This window comes from Chiloscyllium punctatum, chromosome 3 (genome assembly GCF_047496795.1).
Source record: "Chiloscyllium punctatum isolate Juve2018m chromosome 3, sChiPun1.3, whole genome shotgun sequence".
Lineage (NCBI taxonomy): Eukaryota > Metazoa > Chordata > Chondrichthyes > Orectolobiformes > Hemiscylliidae > Chiloscyllium > Chiloscyllium punctatum.
The window spans coordinates 58411103-58434291 of NC_092741.1; the positions used below are offsets into that span (position 1 = coordinate 58411103).

Below are 23189 nucleotides of genomic sequence, written 5' to 3' on the forward strand. Positions count from 1 at the left end.
AAGAGCAGACCAAAGTCAGAGTTCAATTGAAGAACAATCAATGGGCATCAGAGGCTCCACTAGTAAAGTTAAAAGCCTTAGTGGGCAAAGGGGCTAAAACTGTGCAGTCTGTGAAAGCAAGAAAGTAAGGAAAGTAAGGAAAGGGCTTCTAGTTCAAATAGCATTGCCACTGGAATGGGTGGACACCACAATGCACAACTACAGTAAAGAAATCAAGGGCCTGAAAAGCAATTAAAATGGAAATTGCCGACTTGAAGACATCATAAAGATAGAATTAAAGTAAAAAACAGAGAGGTTTGAAGCCTAAACAGCTCTGATCCAGAAGAAGAAAATCAAAGGTTTTTATTAAAGATGAAGAGCATTTATTTAAACCATAGGTTGTGGGAATGATGCAGGAAAATGGTGAAAGAAATAGGCATTGTTTTTATAGACCATGAGATTCAGTCCAAAAAAAAAATCTGTTAAAGAAACAAGACTAATCTCATAAAGCCACGAATATTAATTTAGTAAAACAAAGGTTGAAGTTGACATTATTTATTATACCACAGGCTTTAAGTCACATTAACTTAAGAAAAGGAGAACCATTGAATAAGTCACGAACTGCGGGAATCATCCATTTTAGCTGCAAAAGATGGGAATTCATGTACATTCCAAGAAGGACCAGGCAAAGTGTTGAACAACAGGAGCGTTTCTCTAGAGATCTTTACTCTCAGGGCAGCAAGGTTAGCCCAAGCTGTTCCTTGCTCAAAATGGCCAATCACATCATCAATGTGTCACTTAACTGGCACTCTTAAAGTGACAGTGCACTAAACACAATAACACAGATTCTCAGAACTTCGGTAACAATGTCAATCATATCAATGTAACTAGTGATTAGTTGCTAACATGCAATAAACTAATTTGTGATCAGCACAATCGACTTGTCCAGTTAGACCAGCATATGGTCATCTTCTACCACATTAGACCAACATATCATGTAGATCCCAGTACTTATAGAAGATGGTACCACCAAACCAACCACATGGTGAGGTGCACAATAGGGTTAGTGCACATATAATAACCACCTGCTCTTTATCATTGCCTGAGATAAAGTTCTGCCCCTCAGAGTTCTAAGTATGTTGGAGAGGTTTGTTTTGAGCAGACTGTAGTGTAATGAAAGTCTAACTAGAATAGGATCATAATCAACTCAATAATTCCCCAAAGCTCTCTTTTAAACACCCTTGGTAAAGATAAAGCCAGTAATTGCTTATCAACTGAATGTCTTTGTTTACAGCAATGGTTTTAATTTTTTTGGTGACATACATCTTTGTACAAAAAAAAAGACATCTTAGCTTACCTAATGAAACTCTAGCTGGTACAGCTAGGCGATCAATCCAGAATGACACCCAGGACAACATGACCATCAGAGTCGCTGGAAAATAGGTTTGTAGCAAAAAGAAGAAAATGTGGCGGCGCAAAGTGAAGTTAATGTACAAACGATTGTACCAACCTATTTGCGAAAGTAGATGACTGTCAGTATACATTCTCATATATTTTCCCTAAATAAACATTGCATTGCTGAAAAAAGGCACACTCTGTCAAAGGTATCTGTCTTGCTTTTGATGGGACAATTGGCAAAATTAACAATTCAAGCGAAAAATCAACATTTACAGGGGAGACTCGATTATCCGAATGAGATGGGCAGGCACTATTTCGTTCGGATAACTGATTATTCGGTTAATCGATTAAATGCCTTTTCTCTGGGGCTTGGAGTTTTTTAAAGTCTGCTCCCTGATCAGGAGACTGCAGCAGCACACAGTGCGTGAGACCCCACCCCCAGCACTGTCCCCCCGGCCCCCAACCCCATCCAACACCACCCCCCCGCCCCTGTTCCCCAATCCCATCCAATGCCGTCCCCGCCCCCCAACCCCGTCCAATGCCACCCCTTGCCCCCAATCCCGTCCAACACTGCCCCCCGCCCCTGACACCCCCACAACCCCCCATCACTGCCCCGCCCCTCTCCAAGGCAGCCAGACTGGACACCAACAATGAGACTGCAGCTGCTGCTGCCTTTGTGGGGTAGGTCTCCAAATAGTGTGCGTGCACACACACACACACACAGGCACACATACAACTTTCTACTGCAACCTTTTGAGAGGTTCCACCTCTGCCCTGTACAGTACAATATTGGTCAGATTATCTGGGGAGGTTGGGGGGGTTTAGGGTACACCCCTGCGTAGAACTCCAGGGAAAGTGTGGGGAGAGAAAGAGGGCAGGAGGTCAGTCATTTGGAGACAGTGCCTGTTTATTCACTGTAAACAAAAGACACAATCACTGTTGGAAATATGTTTTTGATATAATATTTCTATCGAGACCTCGCGATCTCCTTCGGATAATATGATTTTCGGATAATTCTTATTCGGATGATCGAGGTTCCTCGGTATATTGCATGAGAAGACAGTGTTGGGAACTGGATTCTGATAGGTAGAAGTGTTGCCATAGAGAATGCATACATTAATGGTGATTGACAGTTAACTGTCAAACTTTGTTTAAATTTTAAATCAAAGAGGGTGATTGATCGGTCAAGGCATTTTCCTGAGAAATGAGCAAGCTAAAGGTTGTCACTGAGTAATTAATTTTAGTTCGTTAACTTTGGTTCAAAGGTCCATTTAAGATCGAACCAAATCTCTATTATGACCATAATATTTAAAATGTTCAACAATGCATCATATCTTTATAATGGGGATTAGGAAAGGTATTCTGACAGTGAATTTCCCAGGTCAAACATGTCGATCTGGTGTCAACCCTTTAAGAATAAGTCTTGAGTTCCTAATAAGAATTTGTTAATACAGCTTCCATGCGAATATTAATTTCACAAAGCGAGTAGCTTTTTAAGTAAATAGTGATAATTTGGATTAAAATAAATAATCATTAAAAAGTCATGTCCATTCAAATAGGAAATATTCAGCCTGATCAAAAGTACTGCACATTTTGTTGGTCTTTTGCCAACATTGTAGGAGGAGACTGGGAAAACCCTAGAACTTTACAGCTCTGATGTTCACCCATACAACTTATTTGACTCAGTTAATGAACTACAAATTGTTTCATGGGCAAATGTATTGTTCTGTTAATGTACTTAATTCAGAGAAGTTTCATTAACAATGAAAATCTATTGTTTTGGATCCCTTCATTAATCCTCAATGAACCTGTCAGAATAGAAGATTACTACCTTCAGAAATTCCAGCTGCACTGTGTTTCTCTAACTGTCTTTCAAAATAAGAACAATTTTATTCCTAATTTATGCGCAAGTTTACTCTAAATGAATCCTCTTGTGAAAGTAGGATTTTTCTATCACCTCACACATCATAAAGGTGCATTTGAATGGAAAATGCTTTCCATGATTTTACATAAGAATCTTTAATACAGCGCTTTTGCTTTGAGAGGTAGTTCACCAGCCACAGTAAGGATGATATATTTGGTTAAAACTTCTTGGTTCTCAGATTCACTTTTATCAGAGACGGTTACAGAGAGTGGTGATCTCAGCCCAGACAATCACAAAGGCCAACCTCCTGTCTATAGAATCCATCTACCATGCTACCAGCACTTTCAAAGGTCCATCCCACCCTGGCAATGTTTTTCTATAACCTCTACCATCAGGGAGAAGGTACAGAAGCCTCAACACATGCACCAGCCAGTTTTGAAACAGTTTCTACCGTACTGTTGTTAAAATATTGAATGGACTCAAAAACTCTTTTAACATTCGCCTGTTCCTGTGTTTTTGTTATTGCTGCAATTTATCTATTATTTACTTAACAATGCTACTTAACTATGTGATCTGCCTGTATTGCTCGCAAGACAAAGCTTTTCACTGGGCCTCAGTACACGTGACAATAAATTCAATTCAATTCGATTCAATTATCCACAGAAGTTTGTCTAATTGTAGGCCATTTTACTTACCCATTTAACATCCATTCCTTAACTAAGTTCCATCCAATGACTGATCAAATTTTACTTTCTGTATTCTACATTAGCCAAGCGTAATTCCACATTCAGCTACTTTTTTATCTAAATGCAGTATTAATATTTTTCTTTCAGCAGCAGAATTTCCCACAGCATTGTGACTTGACAGTATTAAATGCATTGTATCTTGATAAGGTTAAGTGTAGATTTCCATTTGTGATTCTCTACTTAGTGGGATACTGACTTCAGGAAGGTCATCACGAAGCCTCCTGAAAGGAAGTGAGGAAATGCCCCAGGAAGAAGGAGTAACACGGTGGGCGGCACGGTGGCACAGTGGTTAGCACTGCTGCCTCACAGCGCCAGAGACCTGGGTTCAATTCCCGCCTCAGGTGACTGACTGTGTAGAGTTTGCACATTCTCCCCATGTCTGTGTGGGTTTCCTCCCACAGTCCAAAGATGTGCAGGTCAGGTGAATTGGCCATGCTAAGTTGCCCATAGTGTTAGGTGAAGGGGTATGGGTGGGTTGCGTGTCGGTGTGGACTGGTTGGGCCGAAGGGCCCGTTTCCACACTGTAAGTAATCTAAAAAAACAACAGAGATAGATACAGTTGAGCCGCCCAGTTGTTCAGCTATTTTATAATCTCTCTGTTGGGTTACCAAATAAATTGGATCAGATTTCAATTCTCTAGTCACTTGCAAACACTCACCTGTACTACTGTAGAAAGCCAATTTGGAGGTAGTGTGAAATCTCTGGATAAGGAACTGAGACAAAGAGACTTTCTCATCTGTCTTCAATGCATCTTTATCACCCTTCCAATACAGCATAAGGTCATCTTCAGTGTAAGCATCTGCCATGAAAGAAATACTAACCCAGTGTTTAATTGTGACAGATTAAAACTGGATATCAAGAACTCAGTGTCTAGTGAACAAATTATACTGTAGTGTTAATTTTAAATACAAAATCACCAATTATTTGAAATTCAAAAGCTGCTGTGATGTGCTCAATACACTTTGGTGCAGAAGCTTCTTCACCTACCAGCAGAGCACCTCCATTTTAGGTTCCAAGTATTCAATCAAAAAGATAGATTGCTTGTTTGGATTAATTTTGATCTTGAGATGTTTTACAAAAGTAACCATCCAGCAAGGTTGTGACAGAATGTACATACATTATACAGACAGATTGACACCACTGTATTTATATATTGAGATTGATTTTAAACCACCCTATTTGGCAGGAATGGGGTTGGGAAGTTGTTAGGATAGATCAACCTGATTTGCCACATCCTCTTCACTTTAATTGTGCTGACTACCATTTCAACTGCAGCCTTCCTTTATGTGGCTGAGCTACATGCCACGAACAGGCAGGTGTTCCGTGAATGCCATACCAATCAGAATGCTATGAAGCAATTAGGACTTGACATTTTGCCATGGGTTTGACCTCAGGCACTGACTTTCAGTGATATTTAAAGAAGCCTTCGTATGGTTTTGAGTTCTTTTGGATTTAATGCATTTCCAACTCATTATTAAGTTTGGAAATTGCTTGACTTTTTATTTCTACGCTTTACTCACTCTAATTAAAATTTTGCAGGTTACAGTTGGGAGATTTTTTTGCATCATGACTGCATGAAGGAAAAGTTATAGGAGGAGGCGCAGCAGCAGCCTCAATGCTGGGACAAGCAGGAGGTGGGCTGTTAAAAGGCAAAACACACAGTTGGACATGGGAGTACAAGTGATGTTTATTAAGGCCTGACTCACCCCATTGGGCCAAGAGTCCAAGGTGCTTTAAGCTTATTGGACTCTATTGTCCTTACTTTTTATTTACATTGTGCCATTCCTTATTGAGATTCTGCCCCCTTTTAAACAGAAAGAGATGGACTCACACCTTGAAAACACCTATGATGTGCCTTGCACCACTTCCCCATTCTCCTTTCTGTAGAGGCTTCCATCTGTTTCCGATTACAGACCGCTTACAAGTGGGATAGAGTTAGGGACTAGTGCACAGACTCAGGGCACTAAATTCATCACTGGCCCATCTTCATACCCAGCCCTATACCTTTGCTAACTTTTTCATTATGATTGACAATGCAATAAAATAATTACATGGTAATTTTGTAATAAATTCTCAATAAACTGTCCGTCTCCACGCAAAATATTGGTTTGCTGATGGAAATCCATTTTGGGTTGATCTTTTCTAATCAATCATGCTGTGTGGGGAGAAATCCTGTCAGTTTAGTTGAGTTTTATATTCCACCTCATGAATAATAAAGTATGAGAGCATGATGTTGTTTAAAAATATATCCTGCCCACAGAGCAGCTCGTCTACAATCTGGAACGACTGTGTGGCTGGAGTGCAATGAGAATACACATAGCTGACCAAATACATTGTTTAGATGACTTACAGCTCTCTATCTCCAGGGAACAGGTCTGTGTGTCAAGAGGAAAGCAGCTGAAATCCATGTTGCACATAGCCGTTACTGTAACCCTATAAATATAAGATGATTTATCATTTGTTTTGTACCTGTCATTGAATACAGCCCTGTCAAATATTACTGTAGAGTAAAAACTGATACAATGTTCTGATCTGATTTCCTTATGCCTGCCAGGTGGAAGCGATTAGACCTTTTATTTTATTTCCAGTGCCATCATTCTTAAGACTGTCTGAGTGATTGCCTGAAGATTAAAGTATCGGCCTCCGAAACAGGAAACCATTCCTAGAGAGGGTTTCCTGGTCCTGTGCCCAACAGCTTTGGATTATCTGGTCACAGTTAATGAGGTAAAAACAATGACTGCAGATGCTGGAAACCACATTCTGGATTAGAGTGGTGCTGGAAAAGCACGGCAGGTCAGGCAGCATCCGAGGAGCAGGAAAATCGACGTTTCGGGCAAAAGCCCTTCATCTATTTCAGGCACGAAGAGCAGAATGGCCTACTCCTGCATCTATTGTCTATTGTCTATTCCTGATGAAGGGCTTTTGCCTGAAACGTCGATTTTCCTGCTCCTCGGATGCTGCCTGAATTGCTGTGCTTTTCCAGCACCACTCTAATCTTGAATCTGGTCACAATTATCACATGGAAATAAACACAAAGAACTGGGGATGCTGGAAATCTGTAACAAAAACAGAGATTGTTGGAGAAACCCAGCAGGTTTGGCAGCATCTACAGAGGGAACTAACTCTTTGAGTCCAGTGACTCTTTGTCAGGGTTTGCTGCTTTTATTTCAGAATTTTTCTTAATAAGGGAAACGGTCTAACCCATTCTGATTTCCCAGTATTTGCTGCACCCCAGTGAACCATCACATCCAAGGAGCAGATCAAGAAAATTTCCTTTTAATTCTTTTCAGGAACCAGGAGAATTAATTTTTAAAATCAGCTTGTTCTCTTGGGTTGATAAATTCATGGACACTAAAGAAATCCTCTTGTGCAATGCTCCCAAGATTCTGAGGGGGCTTGGACAGGTTAGAGGTTGAGAAGACGTTTCTACTAATGAGTTACAGAATAAGTTTAGATTCAATTCCCTACAGTGTGGAAACAGGCTCTTCGGCCCAACAAGTCCACACTGACTCTCCGGAGAGTAACCCACCCAGCCTCATTTCTCTACATTTAGCCCTGACTAATACACCTAACACTACAGGCAATCTAGCATGGCCAATTCACCTAACCTGCACATTTTTGGACCATGGGAGGAAACCGGAGCACCCGGAAGAAACCCACGCAGACACAGGGAGAACGTGCAAACTCCACGCAGACAGTTGCCCGAGGCTGGTATTGTACCTGGGTCTCTCACGCTGTGAGGCAGCAATGCTAACCACTGAGTCACTGTGCTGCCCCTTTTTTTTAGGGGACAATTATTTAAAAGTGGGATGCAAAGCAATTTATTCTGCCGGGGGGAATGAAAGTCTGGAATTCTCTACTTCAGTGTGGCGGAGGCTAGATCACTAAAAGTATTTAAAAAGGATGTAAATAGTTTTTCTGAAGTATCAGAGAGTTGAGGGCTATGAGGCATTGGCAGGAATGAGCATTTGACAGTTGGGGCAGATCAGCAATGATTTTGTTGAATAACAGGCTTGAATGACTAAATGGCTTATTCCCACTCTTATTTCTTATGTAGGGTTGGTATGGGAAATTAAAAATGTAAGAGGGGTTCCTGTGATGTGGTAGAATTCCCAATAGAATTTCTGGAGAAGAAATGCAACTTACCTTATACTATATAGCACATTTCCATCAGGAAAGATGCGTAACATTATATTATCTGTGGTTGTGTCATGGATAAACGATTGCTTTGAGTGAACGAAAAACACATCTGGTGCCCAAATCTTTTTGACCAGCCTTCCATCAAATGTCATACTTTTGTTTGTGGTACTGGGAAATGAAAGTCGCTCATCTTTCCAGTAATTGCGCAAATACAGAGTCATTGTGAAATCCTGCAGAAAACACAACAATTCAATAATCACCCACTGAATTCTCAAATTCTCAAATGGCATGCAGCATCAGTGAAATGGGTCAATATTAGAATGATCTGATGATCTTGTAATAGATCAGCAATACTTTGGATGTTCCAATAAAAATAAGATCACATTGAAGGTGCTGCCTTAACCACCATCACATGATACATTAATTAAATGCATTTAACCTTACCACCCACAGTTTTTTACAAACTAAGTTTAATGTCACATCTTAGTTTTCCCAGTCTCAGTGATACTTTTTATAATCCATGGACTGCCCTGTTCTGTGGGACTCATCTTTCAATTAGACTTTTCATTTTAAAACAAGCTGATGACTCTTTTGAATGTTGAGAGTTATTTTTGAAAATTGCAGTGCTCATGATAAATTGTATTAAAATTATCTCGATGTTTAGTTATCTTAAATGTAGCGCCTACTCCTACTACCCCGATTTTATTTCCTGTACAGACCGGGTAGATTCCTTTCTGTGAGAACCAATCTTTATTTCCTTCCATAGATTACTCGCACTGTGTTTTAGGGTGACACTTAGTCTAGGAGTGCATAGTAATGTCACTACTACATGTACCACAAGTTGGTGGAATGGAAAAAGAGACCGTTGGCAACTTGTGTTTCTCACTCAGTGACCATGATAATGAGATTGAAGCCGTATCCCTCACCACAGACATTGACATTCAGAAGTAGGCACTCGTCCTACCATTGAAGAGTAGACGACGTTTACTACACATAGATACCTCTTTTAACTGTGCAGAAATCATTAATGTTGGAGACCTCACATCTGCATGAGCTTGCCTCTGATCATAGTCTAAAATTAAATCTCAAAATAGAAGAGACAACTGAATATCTTTTGATATTGATCACTTTACTTCCAGAAATAACCTTGTTCGTAATGGTGCATAATTTACCATGAGATGATTATAAATGAAATATGAAATGTGACAGTCAGGCCACATGTTTGACAAAGGAGTGATTGATTTGTTTATATTTGCCATTATAACTCTTGATTCTACTTAAGACGAGTGGGAGTTCAAGCCCCACTCCAGAACCAGGGTTGCCATTCCGTTCTTCCTGAGATTGAGAAATTACAATAATCTATCTGCTTTGGCAAACAAAGTATATTCGAATGATCACATGACATTGTTTCAAAAACCGAGATTTATCCCTACATCCAGACCAACATTCCTCCAGCAACCAAGGTCATAAAAAACATTTACTGGTCGTACATCTTAATGCTGTTTGTGGGATTTTCCAGTGGGCACAAGGGCTGCCCATGGTTTACTGTACAGAATAGCCACCATTCCTCAAAATAGTTTGCTAGATTTTTCTGAGTAAAACCACAAGGACTATTTTTTTCTTTCAGTCTTTAAAATTGTTTTACACACATAGACCAAGAAACTCCCTGATCGAATCTCTGCTTTTGTAAAGATAGGAAATAGGAGCAGGAGTAGTCCATTTGGCCCTTCGAACCTGCTCTGCCATTCAATATAATCATGGCTGATCATCCAACTCAGCACCCTGTTCCTGCTTTCTCCCTGTACTCTTTGATTCCTTTAGGCCTAAAAACTATATCTAACTTAAATTGAAAGTATGTAATGTTTTGGCCTCAACCACTTTCTATAGCAGAAAATTCCAGTGGCTCAGTGGTTAGCACTGCTGCCTCACAGTGCCAGGGACCCGGCCTCGGGTGACTGTCTGAGTGGAGTTTGCACATTCTCCCTGTGGGTTGCCTCCGCGTGACCTGTTTCCTCTCACAATCCAAAGTTGTGCAGGTCAGGTGAATTGGCCATTCTAAATTACCCACAGTATTCAGGGATGTGTAGAATAGGTGCATTAGTCAGGGGTAAATATAGGATAATAGGGTAGGGTAATGGGTCTGGGTGGGTTACTCTTCAGAGGGGCAGTGTGGACTTGTTCGGCCAAAGGGCCTGTTTCCACACTGTAGGGATTCTATTCCAATAGCACTGGGCAGCACGGTGGCTCAGAGGTTAGCGCTGCTGCCTCACAGCGCCAGGGACCGGGGTTTGATTCCAGCCTCGGGTGACTGTCTGGGTGGAGTTTACACATTCTCCCCATGTCTGCATGGGTTTCCTCCCACAATGCAAAAGATGTGCAAGTCAAGTGAGTTATCCATGCTAAATTGTCCATAGTGTTCAGGGGTGTGTAGGTTAGGTGTCTTAGTCAGGGGTAAATATAGGGTAGGGGAATGGGTTACTCTTCAGAGAGTCGGTGTGGACATGTTGGGCTGAAGGACCTGTTTCCATACTGTAGGGAATCTAATCTAATCTCATTACTCTCTGGATAAAGAAATGTATTCTTACCTCAGTCCTAAATGGTCTACCCCATGCCTTTAGAGTGTGACCCCTGATTCTGTACTTCTTGGTCATCAGACATATCCATCCTGAATTTACCCTGTTGAGTCCTTTTGAATTTTATAAGTTTCTATGAGATCTCCCCTCATTCTTCTTAACTCCAGTGAATATAGTCCTAACCAATCCAGTCTCTCTCCATCTGTCAATCCTGCTAACCCAGAAATCAGAAGAAAATGAGGACTGCAGAGTCAAAAAGTCTGGTGCTGGAAAAGCACAGCAGGTCAGACAGCATCCGAGGAGCAGCAGAATCGACGTTTCAATCATAGGGTCATCAGCAGGAATGTGAGGGGAGACCAAGGGGACTGAGAGATAAATTTGAGGGGGGAGCTGGGGCAAGGTAGCTGGGAATGCAACAGTTAGATGAAGGTGTGGGGTGATGGTGATAGATCAGAATGGAGTGTGGAGCAGATAGGTGGGAAGGAAAATGGACAGGTAGGACAGTTCAAGAGGGTGGTGCTGAGTTGGAAGGTTGGATCTGGGATGAGATGGGGGGAGGGGAGGTCAGGAAACTAGTGAAATCCACATTGCTCCCATGTGGTTGGAGGGTCCCAAGGCAGATGATGAGGTGTTCTTCCTCCAGGCGTTGGGTAGCTAGCATTTGGTGGTGAAGGAGACCCAGAACTTGCATGTCCTTCATCGAGTGGGAGGGAGAGTTGAAGGGTTCAGCCTCCATAGGGCTATGGGGTTGATTGGTGTATGTATGAAACATTCCGCAAGTAGGCATCCTGTTTCCCCCATGTAGAGGAGACCATATTGAGAGCAATAGATGAGGTGTGTGGAGGTGCAGGAAAATCTCTGCCAGATGTGGAAGGTTCCTTTGGGGCCTTGGATGAAGGTGAAAGGGGTGGTGTCGGTGTAGGTTTTCCACCTCTTGCATTGGCAAAGGAAAGTGCCAGGAGTGGAGGTTGTGTTGGTGGGGGGCATGGAACTAACGAAGGAGTCGCAGAGGGAATGGTCTGTGCAATTGCAGATAGGGAAGGGGAGGGAAATATATCGCTGATGGTAGGGTCTGATTGTAGGTGGCACAAATGGTGGAGGATGATGCATTGTTTCCAGAGGTTGGTGGGGTGGAAGGTGAGGATCAGGGGCTGCTGTCCTTGTTGTGATTGGAGGGAGTTCAAACGCAGAGATGTGGGAAGTGGAGGAGATGTACTATGGGTACCATCCATCATGTGGGAGGGGAAATTGCAGCCTTTGAAGTAAGAGGCTATCTGTGATGTTCTGGAGTGTAATTGGTCCTCCTGGGAGCAGATGCGGCAGAGGCGGAAGAATAGCATTTTTTTTCATAGATTGGAGAAGGTGTAGTCCAGGTAGCTATGGGACTCAGTGGGTTTGAAGTAAATGTTCATGTTATGTTGTTTGCCTGAAATGGAGATGCAGAGATCCAGGAAGGGGAGGGAGGTGTCCATGATGGTCCAGATGAACTTAGAGTCATAGAGTCATAGAGGTGTACAGCACAGAAACAGACCCTTCCGTCCAACCCATCCATGCTGACCAGATATCCCAACCCAATCTAGTCCCACCTGCCAGTACCCGGCCCATATCCCTCCAAACCCTTCCTATTCATATACCCATCCAGATACCTTTTAAATGCTGTAATTGTACCAGCCTCTGGCAGCTTCCTCTGGTAGCTCATTCAATTCACTCACCACCGTCTACGTGAAAAGGTTGCCCCTCTGCTCCCTTCTATATCTTTCCCCTGTCACCCTGAACCTTTGCCCTCTGGTTCTGGACTCCCTCATCTGTGGGAAAAGGCTGTGTCTATTTATCCTATCCATGCCCCGCATGATTTTATAAACCTCTATAAGGTCACCCCTCAGCCTCCGATGCCCCAGGCAAAACAGCCTCAACCTGTTTAGCCTCTTCCTGTAGCTCAAATCCTCCAACCCTGGCAACATCCTTGTAAATCTTTTCTGAATCCTTTCAAGTTTCACAACATCCTTCTGATAGGAAGAAGACCAGAATTGCATGCAATATTCCAACAGTGGCCTAACCAGTGTCCTGTACAACCGCAACATGACCTCCCAACTCCTGTACTCAATACTCTGACCAATAAAGGAAAGCATGCCAAATGCCTTCTTCACTATCCTATCTACCTGCGATTCTACTTTCAAGGAACTATGAACCTGTATTCCAAGGTCTCTTTGTTCAGCAACACTCCTGAGGACCTTACCATTAAGTGTATAAGTCCTGCTAAGATTTGCTTTCCCAAGGTGCAGCACCTCGCATTTATCTAAATTAAAGTCCATCTGCAACGAAGAAATGGAGGGCTTGGAGGCCTTCGTCATGGTGGATGGATGTGCACAGGGACTGAATGTCCATGGTGAAGATAAGGCATTTAGAGCCAGGGAACCAAAAGTCATGGAGGAGGTGTCCCAAATGTATGTGGGAAGATCCTGGACCAAGGGGACAGGACGGTATCAAGATATGCAGAGATAAGCTCGGTGGGGCAGGAGCAGGCGGAAATAATGGGTCGACCATGGCAGTCAGGTTTGTGAGGATAAGTTCAGTGGGGCAGAATGCAGCGATAATCAGTGGGGCAGGAGCAGGCGGAGACAATGGGTCAACTGGAACAGTCAGGTTTGTGGGGATAAGTTCAGGGGGGCAGGACTGCCCCAGTCAACCCATCATCTCCACCTGGTGCTGCCCCACCGAACTGATCTCCGCATACCATGACACAGTCCTGTCCCCCTTGGTCCAGGAACCCCCCACATACATTCAGGACACCACCCACAGCCTCCACCTCCTCCATGAGTTTTGGTTCCCCAGCTCCAATGCCTCATCTTCACCATGGACATTCAGTCCCTGTACATGTCCATCCGCCATGGTGAAGGCCTCCAAGCCCTCCGTTTATTTCAACCCATACCCTTCCACCAACACACTCATTCAATTGGCTGAATTGGTCCTCACCCTCAACAATTTCTCCTTTGAATCCTCCCATTCGTTCAAACCAAAGGAGTAGCCATGGGCATCTGCATGGGCCCCAGCTATGCCTGCCTCTTTGTCAGATATGTGGAACAGTCCACCTTCTGCCTAAACACAGGCACCATTCCCCACCTTTTCCTCCACTACATTGATAACTGTTGGCGCCACCTCATATTCCCACATGGAGGTTGAACAGTTCATCAACTTCATGAACACCTTCTACCCTGACTTCAAGTTCACCTGGACCATCTCGGATACCTCCCTCCTCTTCCTGGACCTCCCCATCTCCATTTCCGGCAACCAACTCAACATGGACACCTACTTCAAACACACGAACTCCCACAGCTAGCTGGACTACACCTCTTCCAAACGCCCTTCTGTAAAAACGCTATCCCAATTCCTCCACCTCCACCATATCTGTTCCCAGGAGGACCAATTCCACTCCAGAACATCCCAGATGGCATCTTACTTCAAGGACTGCAATTTTCCCTCCCATGTGTTCAACAATGTCCTCCAGCACAACCCTTCCACTTCCTGCACCCCCGCCCTTGAACTCCACCCCTCCAATCGCAACAAGGACAGAATTCCCTGGTCCTCACCTTCTATCCTACTAACCTCCGGATAGAACACATCATCCTCCGCCATTTCTGCCACCTACAATCAGACCCCACTACCAGAGATATATTTCCCTCCCCACCCTTTTCTGTGTTCCGCAGACACCATTCCCTCCCCGACTCCCTCGTTAGGTCCATTCCTGGCCCCCACCATCCCACCCTCCACTCCTGGCACCTTCCATTGCCACCACAAGAGATGAAAATCCTGCACTCACACCTCCCCCTTCACATCCATACAAGGCCCCAAAGGATCCTTCTACATCTGGCAGAGATTTTCCTGCACTTCCAAACATCTCATCTATTATGTGCATTGCTCTCAATGTGGTCTCCTCTACACTGGGGAGACAGGACGCCAACTTGTGGAATGTTTCAGACAGCATCTCTGGGATACACGTACTAAACAACCCCACCGTCCTGTGGCTGACCATTCAACTCCCCCTCTTACTACAGCAAGGTCATGCAAGTCCTGGGTCTCCTCTACCACCAAATGCTAGCCACTCGACGCCTGGAGGAAGAACACCTCATCATCCGCTTTGGGACCCTCCAACCACATGGGATCAAGGTGGATTTCATCAGTTTCCTGATATCCCTTCCCCGCACCTCATCCCAGATCCAACCCTCCAACTCAGCACTGCCCTCTTGAACTGTCCTACATATGCATTCTCCTTCCTATCTGCTCCTTCTTCCATTCCAACCTATCACCATCACCCCATATCTTCATCGACCTATCGCCTTCCAAGCTACCTTCCCCCAGCCTCCATCCCATTTATCTCTCAGCCCCCTTGACTCCCCAGCCCACCCCCCACCCCCCAACCAACATTCCTGATGAAGAGCAGCACCACACTATCCCAGTCTGGTAAACCTTTGTTGCACTCCCTCCTTCTTCAGCTGAGACCAAATCTGCACACAATACTCCAAGTACAGTTTCAACAAGGTCCTGTATAATTGCCACAACTTGCAATAGAATCCTTTCATTATAAAGGCCAACATCTCATTTGCCTTCTTCACTACCTTTTGCACCTGCAATGTTTACTTTCAGCAATTGGTATATAAGAACACCCAGGTCTCACTGCAGTTCCCAATCTATCACTAATCAGATTATAATATGCCTTCCTGTTTTTGCTACCAAAATGGATAACTTTACATTTATCCACGTTATACTTCATCTGCCTTGCATTGCCCACACATTCAATTTGTCCACATCATATTTGGCATGCGCTACACTATTACTTTTCAAACTACTTGAAAAGTCAATTCTCATCAAAACAATATTTTATCATTACTTTGAAAACCAAAATATTTTAGGCTTTAGAAATCTAAAAGTTAATCAAAATGTTTGAGCTACAAACAGCAATCTTATATTCAGTTTCTCATGAAATAAACGTATAATTTCTACAATTTTTACTATGCATTATTGCCAGTACATTTAGGCCATTCACAATTTTTATAAAACTCATATGAGAAAATCAGAAGTTCCAACAATATGAAAGCCCACATAATAGTTGACAGCCATTTTCAGTCCTCTCATTACTGATCTTAATCATGTCACTATTACTCCCTCTGACTAAGAAGGGACAAAATATTAGAGGAAAGGTTCTCACTCACAAACTCTCAAAGCAATTGGTTGAAATCTATTTGTCATGTTCTCTTTTAGTCCAAATTTTACATTACCTTGTCAAGACAGGAGAGAAAACACACAGGAAAAAGAAATTAGACAATAGCATTTCATCTAAACAATATATACATACATAAATATATATGATCAGATAGTGCTGCCTGTTTTGGTCTTAGGCCCATCTTAATGTAAATAGTGAAGCTCATTTTGATTACTTACCATATTCACCTCAGAAATACTGTCCAGGCTTTCCACCATCACATCAACTCCAACAGGTATTGCGGGGCCTGACAGTGCAAAATAGTGTCAATCCATGCATTTGGAAATGATTCTTAATGCAAACAAAAAAGCGTTTTTGTAAAAACCATAATTTAATTTCTCACTGACACTTGAATAGAAGGAGAAAAACATGTTCACCTTATCCAAAAATCAGTGGATTTCTTTCACGTTATATCAAAATGCCAGCTGCGTGGGTTTTTGCTCAGAATCTTCTGTAAGGATTAGAAATAGACTACAAAAATAGTATTGATTTACTGTCTGCTACTAGCCATGACAAGAGATGTTACATGATTGCAGCATCACATTAATCCATGTTATCATTTAAATATTGAAATGAAAAGCTTTGTTAATTAAAACACAAATAACTCTTCAGCTATTCTTCAGAAAACATTCTTGATGAAAGCGAGGCTTAATCTGTCAAAGGAACATAGATTTAGGAGCAGATGTAGACTATTCAACTTTTTGAGTCTGATCAACAGAAACAGAGATAATAGTAGTGGAAGTAGAAGTAGGCTATTAGATCCATCTTAATTAATATGTTCATGGTTGATCAACTTATCTCAATGACGTACTCCAGGTTTACCCTCATACCCTTTAGCAACTTTAATGTTTTGAAATTATTTATTTCTTCTATAAGATCGCAGCTGATTTGGTCCTCATCTCAAACACAATTTCCTGTCTGTTTACTATAACACTTGACTCCCTTATCTATGAAAAATCTATCTAATTCACCCTGGAATTAATCCAAGGTCCAGCCTTGACTTTCTCAGGAAGATAATTTCACAGAAGAACAGCCCTCCCTAAAAAAATGTATCTGATGAATTTGGAGGTTGTTCCATGAACAGCGTGTGGGAAGCTGGGTAAAGAATTGGATGTGAGGGATGCCAAAGTGGTAGGATAGGTCATCAGTTAGGCACGTTTGATATGGCACAAAGACCTGGTAGGCCTCACAGCCAGAATCCATTTAAAAATCTCAATGCAACTCGCACTTAGTCCAAAAAAAAGTTAGATTCAGCCCATGGTCACTATTATTGAACTCAAAGTTCACCACCCGCCACAGTAGGATTCAAACCCAAATCCCCAGAGGATGAGCCTGGATCTCTAAGATACGATTCTAGTGATATCACTACTATATCTCTTCCTCCCCAATCCTATTTTGGCTTTCCAACTATCCTAGTATAACATTCTTAATAATTTGTTCGAGCAATTTCCCCATGACAGATCCCTTGTTGTCAGAAAGTTTGACATGAGATGGATGTCACAGATTTAAAAATGGTAATAAAAGCTTTAAATTGCGTGTATGTTAATAACAGAAGGTTAATAACAATAGAGTGCTGACCACCTATTCAATATAATTGGAGATCATGTGTAAGCTGTCCCTGAAACAATGGCACTAACACAGCTCACTGCTTACTGAGGTCAGTTAATGTGGAACTGTCATGCTGAGCTGACAAAAAGCCAGACAGGGTAATTTAAGGGTAGTTTGGTTAAATTTGGAGCAGACTCTCCTCTGAGTGTTATTTGAAGGTCCAGAATTAACAGCCCTAGTTCTCTTGGCCCTGCTGGCAGGCTCTCTGGATGGTCTTTTCAAAACGCTTCTCCAAAGTTTTTTTGAATTCATTCATGGCATATGGGTTTCTCTGGCTGGGTTAACACGTATTGTTTATCCCCAGTTTTCCTTCAGAAGGTGTGGTGAACTGCCTTCTTGAACTGCTTCAGTCCATTTGGTTTAGAGAGACCCACAATGCCCTTAGGGAAAATGTTCCACAATTGTGAGCCAGTGACACTGGTGATATATTTCCAAGTCAGGATGGGGAGTGACTGAGTGCCGAACTTGCAGATGCGATTTTCCCATGTACCTGCTGCGCTTGTCCTTCTAGATATTAGTGGTCATGGGTTTGGAAAGTGCTGCCTAAGAAGCCTTGGTGAATTTCTGCAGGTCATCTTGACAATAGTACATATTGTTCTTACTGAGAGTCGGTGGGAGAGGGAGTAGATATTTGAGAATGTGGTGTCAATCATGCCTGAAGCTTCATTCTAGATGGTGTCAAGCTTCTTGAAACTTCCATCACAGTCCTGAATTGTGCCTTGCAAATGGTGGACAGGTTCTGCAGAATCAGGAGGTTAATTACTTGCTGCAGACTTCATTGTCTCTGACCTGCTCTTGTAGCAATTGTATTTATATGTCTAGACCAGTTAAGTTTCTCATCACTGGTAAAGCCTGGGATGGTAATAGTGTGGTTATTGGTAGTAGCTGAAGAATCAGCATAATGAGGGACATTTTCATCCAAATAAATTGTCTTTATCAAATGGAGGAGGTTAAAACTGTCTGGTCCAGTCATTCTTTCAATGTTGCTGAGCCAAAATCCTGGTAAACTCTTCCTAAGAACACCATGGGTGTCCCTTAATCCCAAGGAGAGCAGCAGATCGAGAAGGCATGTCACTGCCACCTTTTCCAGGACAGTTAGTAATGGGCAATGAATGCCGGCCTATCCAGTGACACCCACATTCTATAAATGAATATAAGAATTACTAATAGCACACTAAAATGCCCCTTACCCAGGGCCTTTACATACGTAAATTGGGTGTGTGCATCCTTGGGGTATGCAGCCTATCCAATCCAGTCTTTCCCTTGGTAAAATTCCACAAAGGCAGGACGTGGTCAGGACGTGGACATGGTTCCCGCCATTACCATAGCTTTCTCTGCCTCCTGGAGCCAGTAAAATTCAGCTGAATATCTCCTACATAGCCCCATGTCAGGTTTTGCTTATAATGTTTCGGTATGCCGTATATTAAAGTCAATATGTAAATCTTGTTGTTGCTGGGGAACGGAAATTTAGTTTTGGGTACCATGTGTTCTGCTTACCATGCCCAGTGATGTGTCTTATTTCCAATATCAACTATCATATAAACCTTACCCAATTCAATGTTACTCAGCACTGAACCACGTGTAGCTTTCTGCTGTCGATATAAACCAAATAGGAAGAAGGATTGAGGTGGTTTTTCATTAGTTTAAGTTGAAACACGAAATCAGTCATTCACATTCACTGGGCAGTGTGCCATCGAGCTGAGCTGATCTCCTCTCGATAACCCAATCTGGGCAACAGGGATGCAGCAGAGCCATCTCAAAGTTAAATCTCTTTTCCGATAGTAATAATGAAAACATGCCCTCTGCATGATGTGGGACAGGGTTTGCAGCAAGTTATGTAAGATCTGGATGATTCATGGGCCAAAGGATAAAACAATCAATTTACTTACAGAGAATAAATCTTGCTGGATAAAGACAATTACTGAAGGGAAATAATATATTTAGGTTTGTTAGTAAATAGAATTATTGAGAGTGGAGGGAATACCCTATGGAGGATAAACAAGGCGATGCCTTCCCTCCATGTTAATTTTAACAAGGCTATAAATATGGTTACAAATCATGAGTTTGTGGTTTTGTTCAAAATAATCCTTCAAGTAAAGTATTGCATTGATTTTCTGTCCAAGCTGATATTGTAATGGAAGGCAGGGACCGAGAAAATTGTTGATGCTGCATTTATTTTTAGTGTGCATTATCAGCACCAAACCTTGCCTATGGGAGGTGGTGATCGTGTTTATTCCATGGCAGAAATTTTCAAACAAAGATTAAGATATTTAAATCAGGGATCTAGATTTGGAGTAGGGTATTTTTGTGATAGGTGTCTGCCCCAAAACCTGACCGGACATTTGGTAAACTCACAGAGCAACTCATGCCATTAATAAGCAGGAAGGAACCTTCAGCAGTGATACTTGAAGAGCTTAACCACAACATATAGCTGGTTGTTGGTTTGTCCTTTTCAGAACTTGATTGAGTTTTGTGAAGAAGTAACAAAGAGGATTGATGAGGGCAGAGCAGTAGATGTGATCTATATGGACTTGAGTAAAGCATTCGACAAGGTTCCCCATGGGATGCTGGTTAGCGAGGTTAGATCTCATGGAATACAGGGACAACTAGCCATTTGGATACAGAACTGGCTTGAAGGTAGAAGACAGAGTATGGTGGTGGAGGGTTGTTTTTCAGACTGGAGGTCTGTGATCTGTGGAGTGTCACAAAGATCAGTGCTGGTTCCACTACTTTTCATCATTCATATAAATGATTTGGATGTGAGCATAAGAGGTATAGTTAGTAAGTTTGCAGATGACACCAAAATTGGAGGTGTAGTGAACGGCGAAGAAGGTTACCTCAGATTACAACACGATCTTGATCAGATGGGCCAATGGGCTGAGAAGTGGCAGATGGAGTTTAATTTAGATAAATGTGAGGTGCTACATCTTGGGAAAGCAAATCTTAGCAGCACTTATGCAGTTAATGGTAAGGTCCTAGGGAGTGTTGCTGAACAAAGAGACCTTGGAGTGCAGTTTCATGACTCCTTGAAAGTGAAGTTGCAAGTAGATAGGATAGTGAAGAAGGTGTTTGGTATGCTTTCCTTTATTGCTCAGAATATTGAGTACAGGAGTTGCAAGGTCATGTTGCAGCTGTAAAGGACATTGGTTAGGCCACTTTTGGAATATTGTGGAATACTTTTGGAATAATATGGTCTCCTTCCTATCAGAAAGATGTTGTGAAACCTGAAAGGGTTCAGCAAAGATTAACAAGGATGTTGCCAGGGTTGGAGGATTTGAGCTATAGGGAGTGGTTGAATAGGCTAGGGCTTTTTCCCTGGAGCGTCAGAGGCTGAGGGGTGACCTTATAGAGGTTTATAAAATCACGAGGGGCATGGATAGGATAAATAGACGAAGTGTTTTCCCTGGGGTGGGGGAGTCCAGAACTAGAGGGCATAGGTTTAGGATGAGAGGGAAAAGATATAAAAGAGACCTAAGGGGCAACTTTTTCACGCAGAGGGTGGTACGTATATGGAATGAGCTGCCAGAGGAAGTGGTGGAGGCTGGTACAATTGCAACATTTAAAAGGCATCTGGATGGGTATATGAATAGGAAGGGTTTGGAGGGATATGGGCTGGGTGCTGGCAGGTGGGACTAGATTGAGTTGGGATAGCTGGTTGGCATGGACAGGTTGGACCAAAGGGTCTGTTTCCATGCTGACCACCTTTGTGACTCTATGACTCTATATCTGCTGGTTAACAGTTTGGAGATTTTATAGTCTGTTTTCCACCTAAGAAAACAATTCTGACTCCCAAGAAGTTGCATTTTCTAGTATTTCACAATGGAATATTTGACTTTATAATTACTATGGCTATAAAAAACACTAGTTACCACACATTACTGTGTACAGAGCTAGGCACTGCACTTTAGATAGGATATACTTTGTGTTTGATGGGTCTTGCAGCACAGTGGTAATGTCCCACCTCCAGCCCAGAAGGCCTGGATTCAAGTTCTGGTTGCTCCAGAGGTGTTTCATTAGATGTTTGAAGGGGTTGATTAAAAATGTCTATATTGGATCTTGGGAAGAGACCAGGATAGATTTGTTAGAATATTACCAAAGGGTATAGGAGGAATTTCATAAACAAAGCATAAAATATAGAGTGCTAAGGGATGCTTTTGCTTGAGAATGTAAGGATTTGACAGAGGATAACATCTGCAGGGTAAGCCTAGAACCAGTGGATATACATATCATTTCAGAAGTGAAATTCTTCATATGAAGAGTGATTAAAATGCAGAATCCTTTTCCTCAAAATAAATCCAATACTTATTTGATTAACTGCCTGAAATTGAAGATTAACAGATTTGGCTAACCAATGTTAAAAGTTATGGAGCCAAAATAGGTGGATGGAGCTCAGAAAAAACTGACAGGTCTCCTCCTATCTCTATGTTTTTGCCTACTGTGAGGGAATCTGTGTCTTTCGACTTGATTTCTACTTTTTAAAACAGGCCTTAACTGTTTCACCGAACTTGCACTGAAAAGGGAAGAGAAGGGGTAACAGAACAGATAATTTTACAAAGGAAACTGACCTTCATAGTATCTAAGGAAACAAAAGGTTTGAAATTAGAGGACTAGAATATCTGGATGAACAGATCCTTTTATAAAAGATATAAAAGAACATAAATAAGTGCAAGCAGGGATAGCAGTTGACGAATCCACTGTGCAATACAGGCAAGCTGCAGAAAACTGAAGAAAGCAGAGTCCAGAACCAGAAGCTGAGAAATGTTGTTGAACTGTTTCTGTTCCTGCAAGGTAGTATACACAGATCTCCAAGGTCCATGCAGAGCAGCAGGTTCTGTAAGTGACAGCCAATGTATTGTGATGAGCATGTATGGAACCTCCCAGTGGCTGCGCAGTTTGAGAGAGAACATTCGTTGTGATCACTAACATTCCCTAGATTCAGGGATGGTAGAATATTCAAAAGGAGGGAGACAGAAAGTAGGAAGCTACAGGGCAGCTCAACATCTGTCAAAGGAAAAATGTTAGAGACTATTAGTCAAGAAGTTGTAGTAGGACATTTAAATAAGTTGAAGGTATTCAGGTTGTGTCAACATGGTTTTATGAAAGGGACATTGTGTCCCTCAAATCTACTGGAATTCTTTACCTTAGGGAAGTAACATGCTGAGGATAAAGGTACTTTTGGATGAATTGTACTTAGGTTTCTAGAAGGCATTTGATAAAGTGTCACCCGAGTTGGACGGAAGGGTCTGTTTCTGTGCTGTACATCTCTATGACTCTATGAAAGGTTATTACAAAAAATAAAATTCATGGTGCGAGGGGTAGCATGTTGATTTGGCTGAAACGTTTGAAACGTTATTTTTTTCTGATTAGCAAGATGTAACAAGTGCTGTGCCACAGGGGTTAATGTTGGAACCATAACTGTTTACAACTTACATCACGAGGATGAAAGAGCTGAAAGTTGCCATTTCTTTCTGATGCCACGAGGATAGGTAGGAAAGTAAATTTTGAAGAGAACATAAGGAGGCTACAAGAAGATACAGACAAGGTAAATATCTGGAAAATGAAGTGTAATGTGGGACAACGTGATATTATCAATTTGACAGGAGGAATGACAAAGAAGCAAATTA

At 42.1% G+C, this 23189-nt stretch overlaps 1 protein-coding gene across 2 annotated transcripts in view; it reads right to left on the reverse strand.

Moving 5' to 3' along the window:
• LOC140454656 (gamma-aminobutyric acid receptor subunit rho-2-like) overlaps positions 1 to 23189 on the reverse strand; it is a 58798-nt gene that overhangs the window by 17212 nt on the left and 18397 nt on the right. The window contains exons 3-7 of one of the 2 annotated variants that reach the window (XM_072549586.1): positions 16137 to 16204; positions 8134 to 8357; positions 6338 to 6420; positions 4646 to 4786; positions 1337 to 1489 (exon numbers count right to left, since the gene is read on the reverse strand). In XM_072549586.1, the coding sequence (XP_072405687.1) occupies positions 1337 to 1489; positions 4646 to 4786; positions 6338 to 6420; positions 8134 to 8357; positions 16137 to 16204 (669 nt within the window). Of the gene's footprint in view, positions 1 to 1336; positions 1490 to 4645; positions 4787 to 6337; positions 6421 to 8133; positions 8358 to 16136; positions 16249 to 23189 lie in introns of both variants that reach the window. The other variant, XM_072549596.1, reaches the window with a different exon arrangement.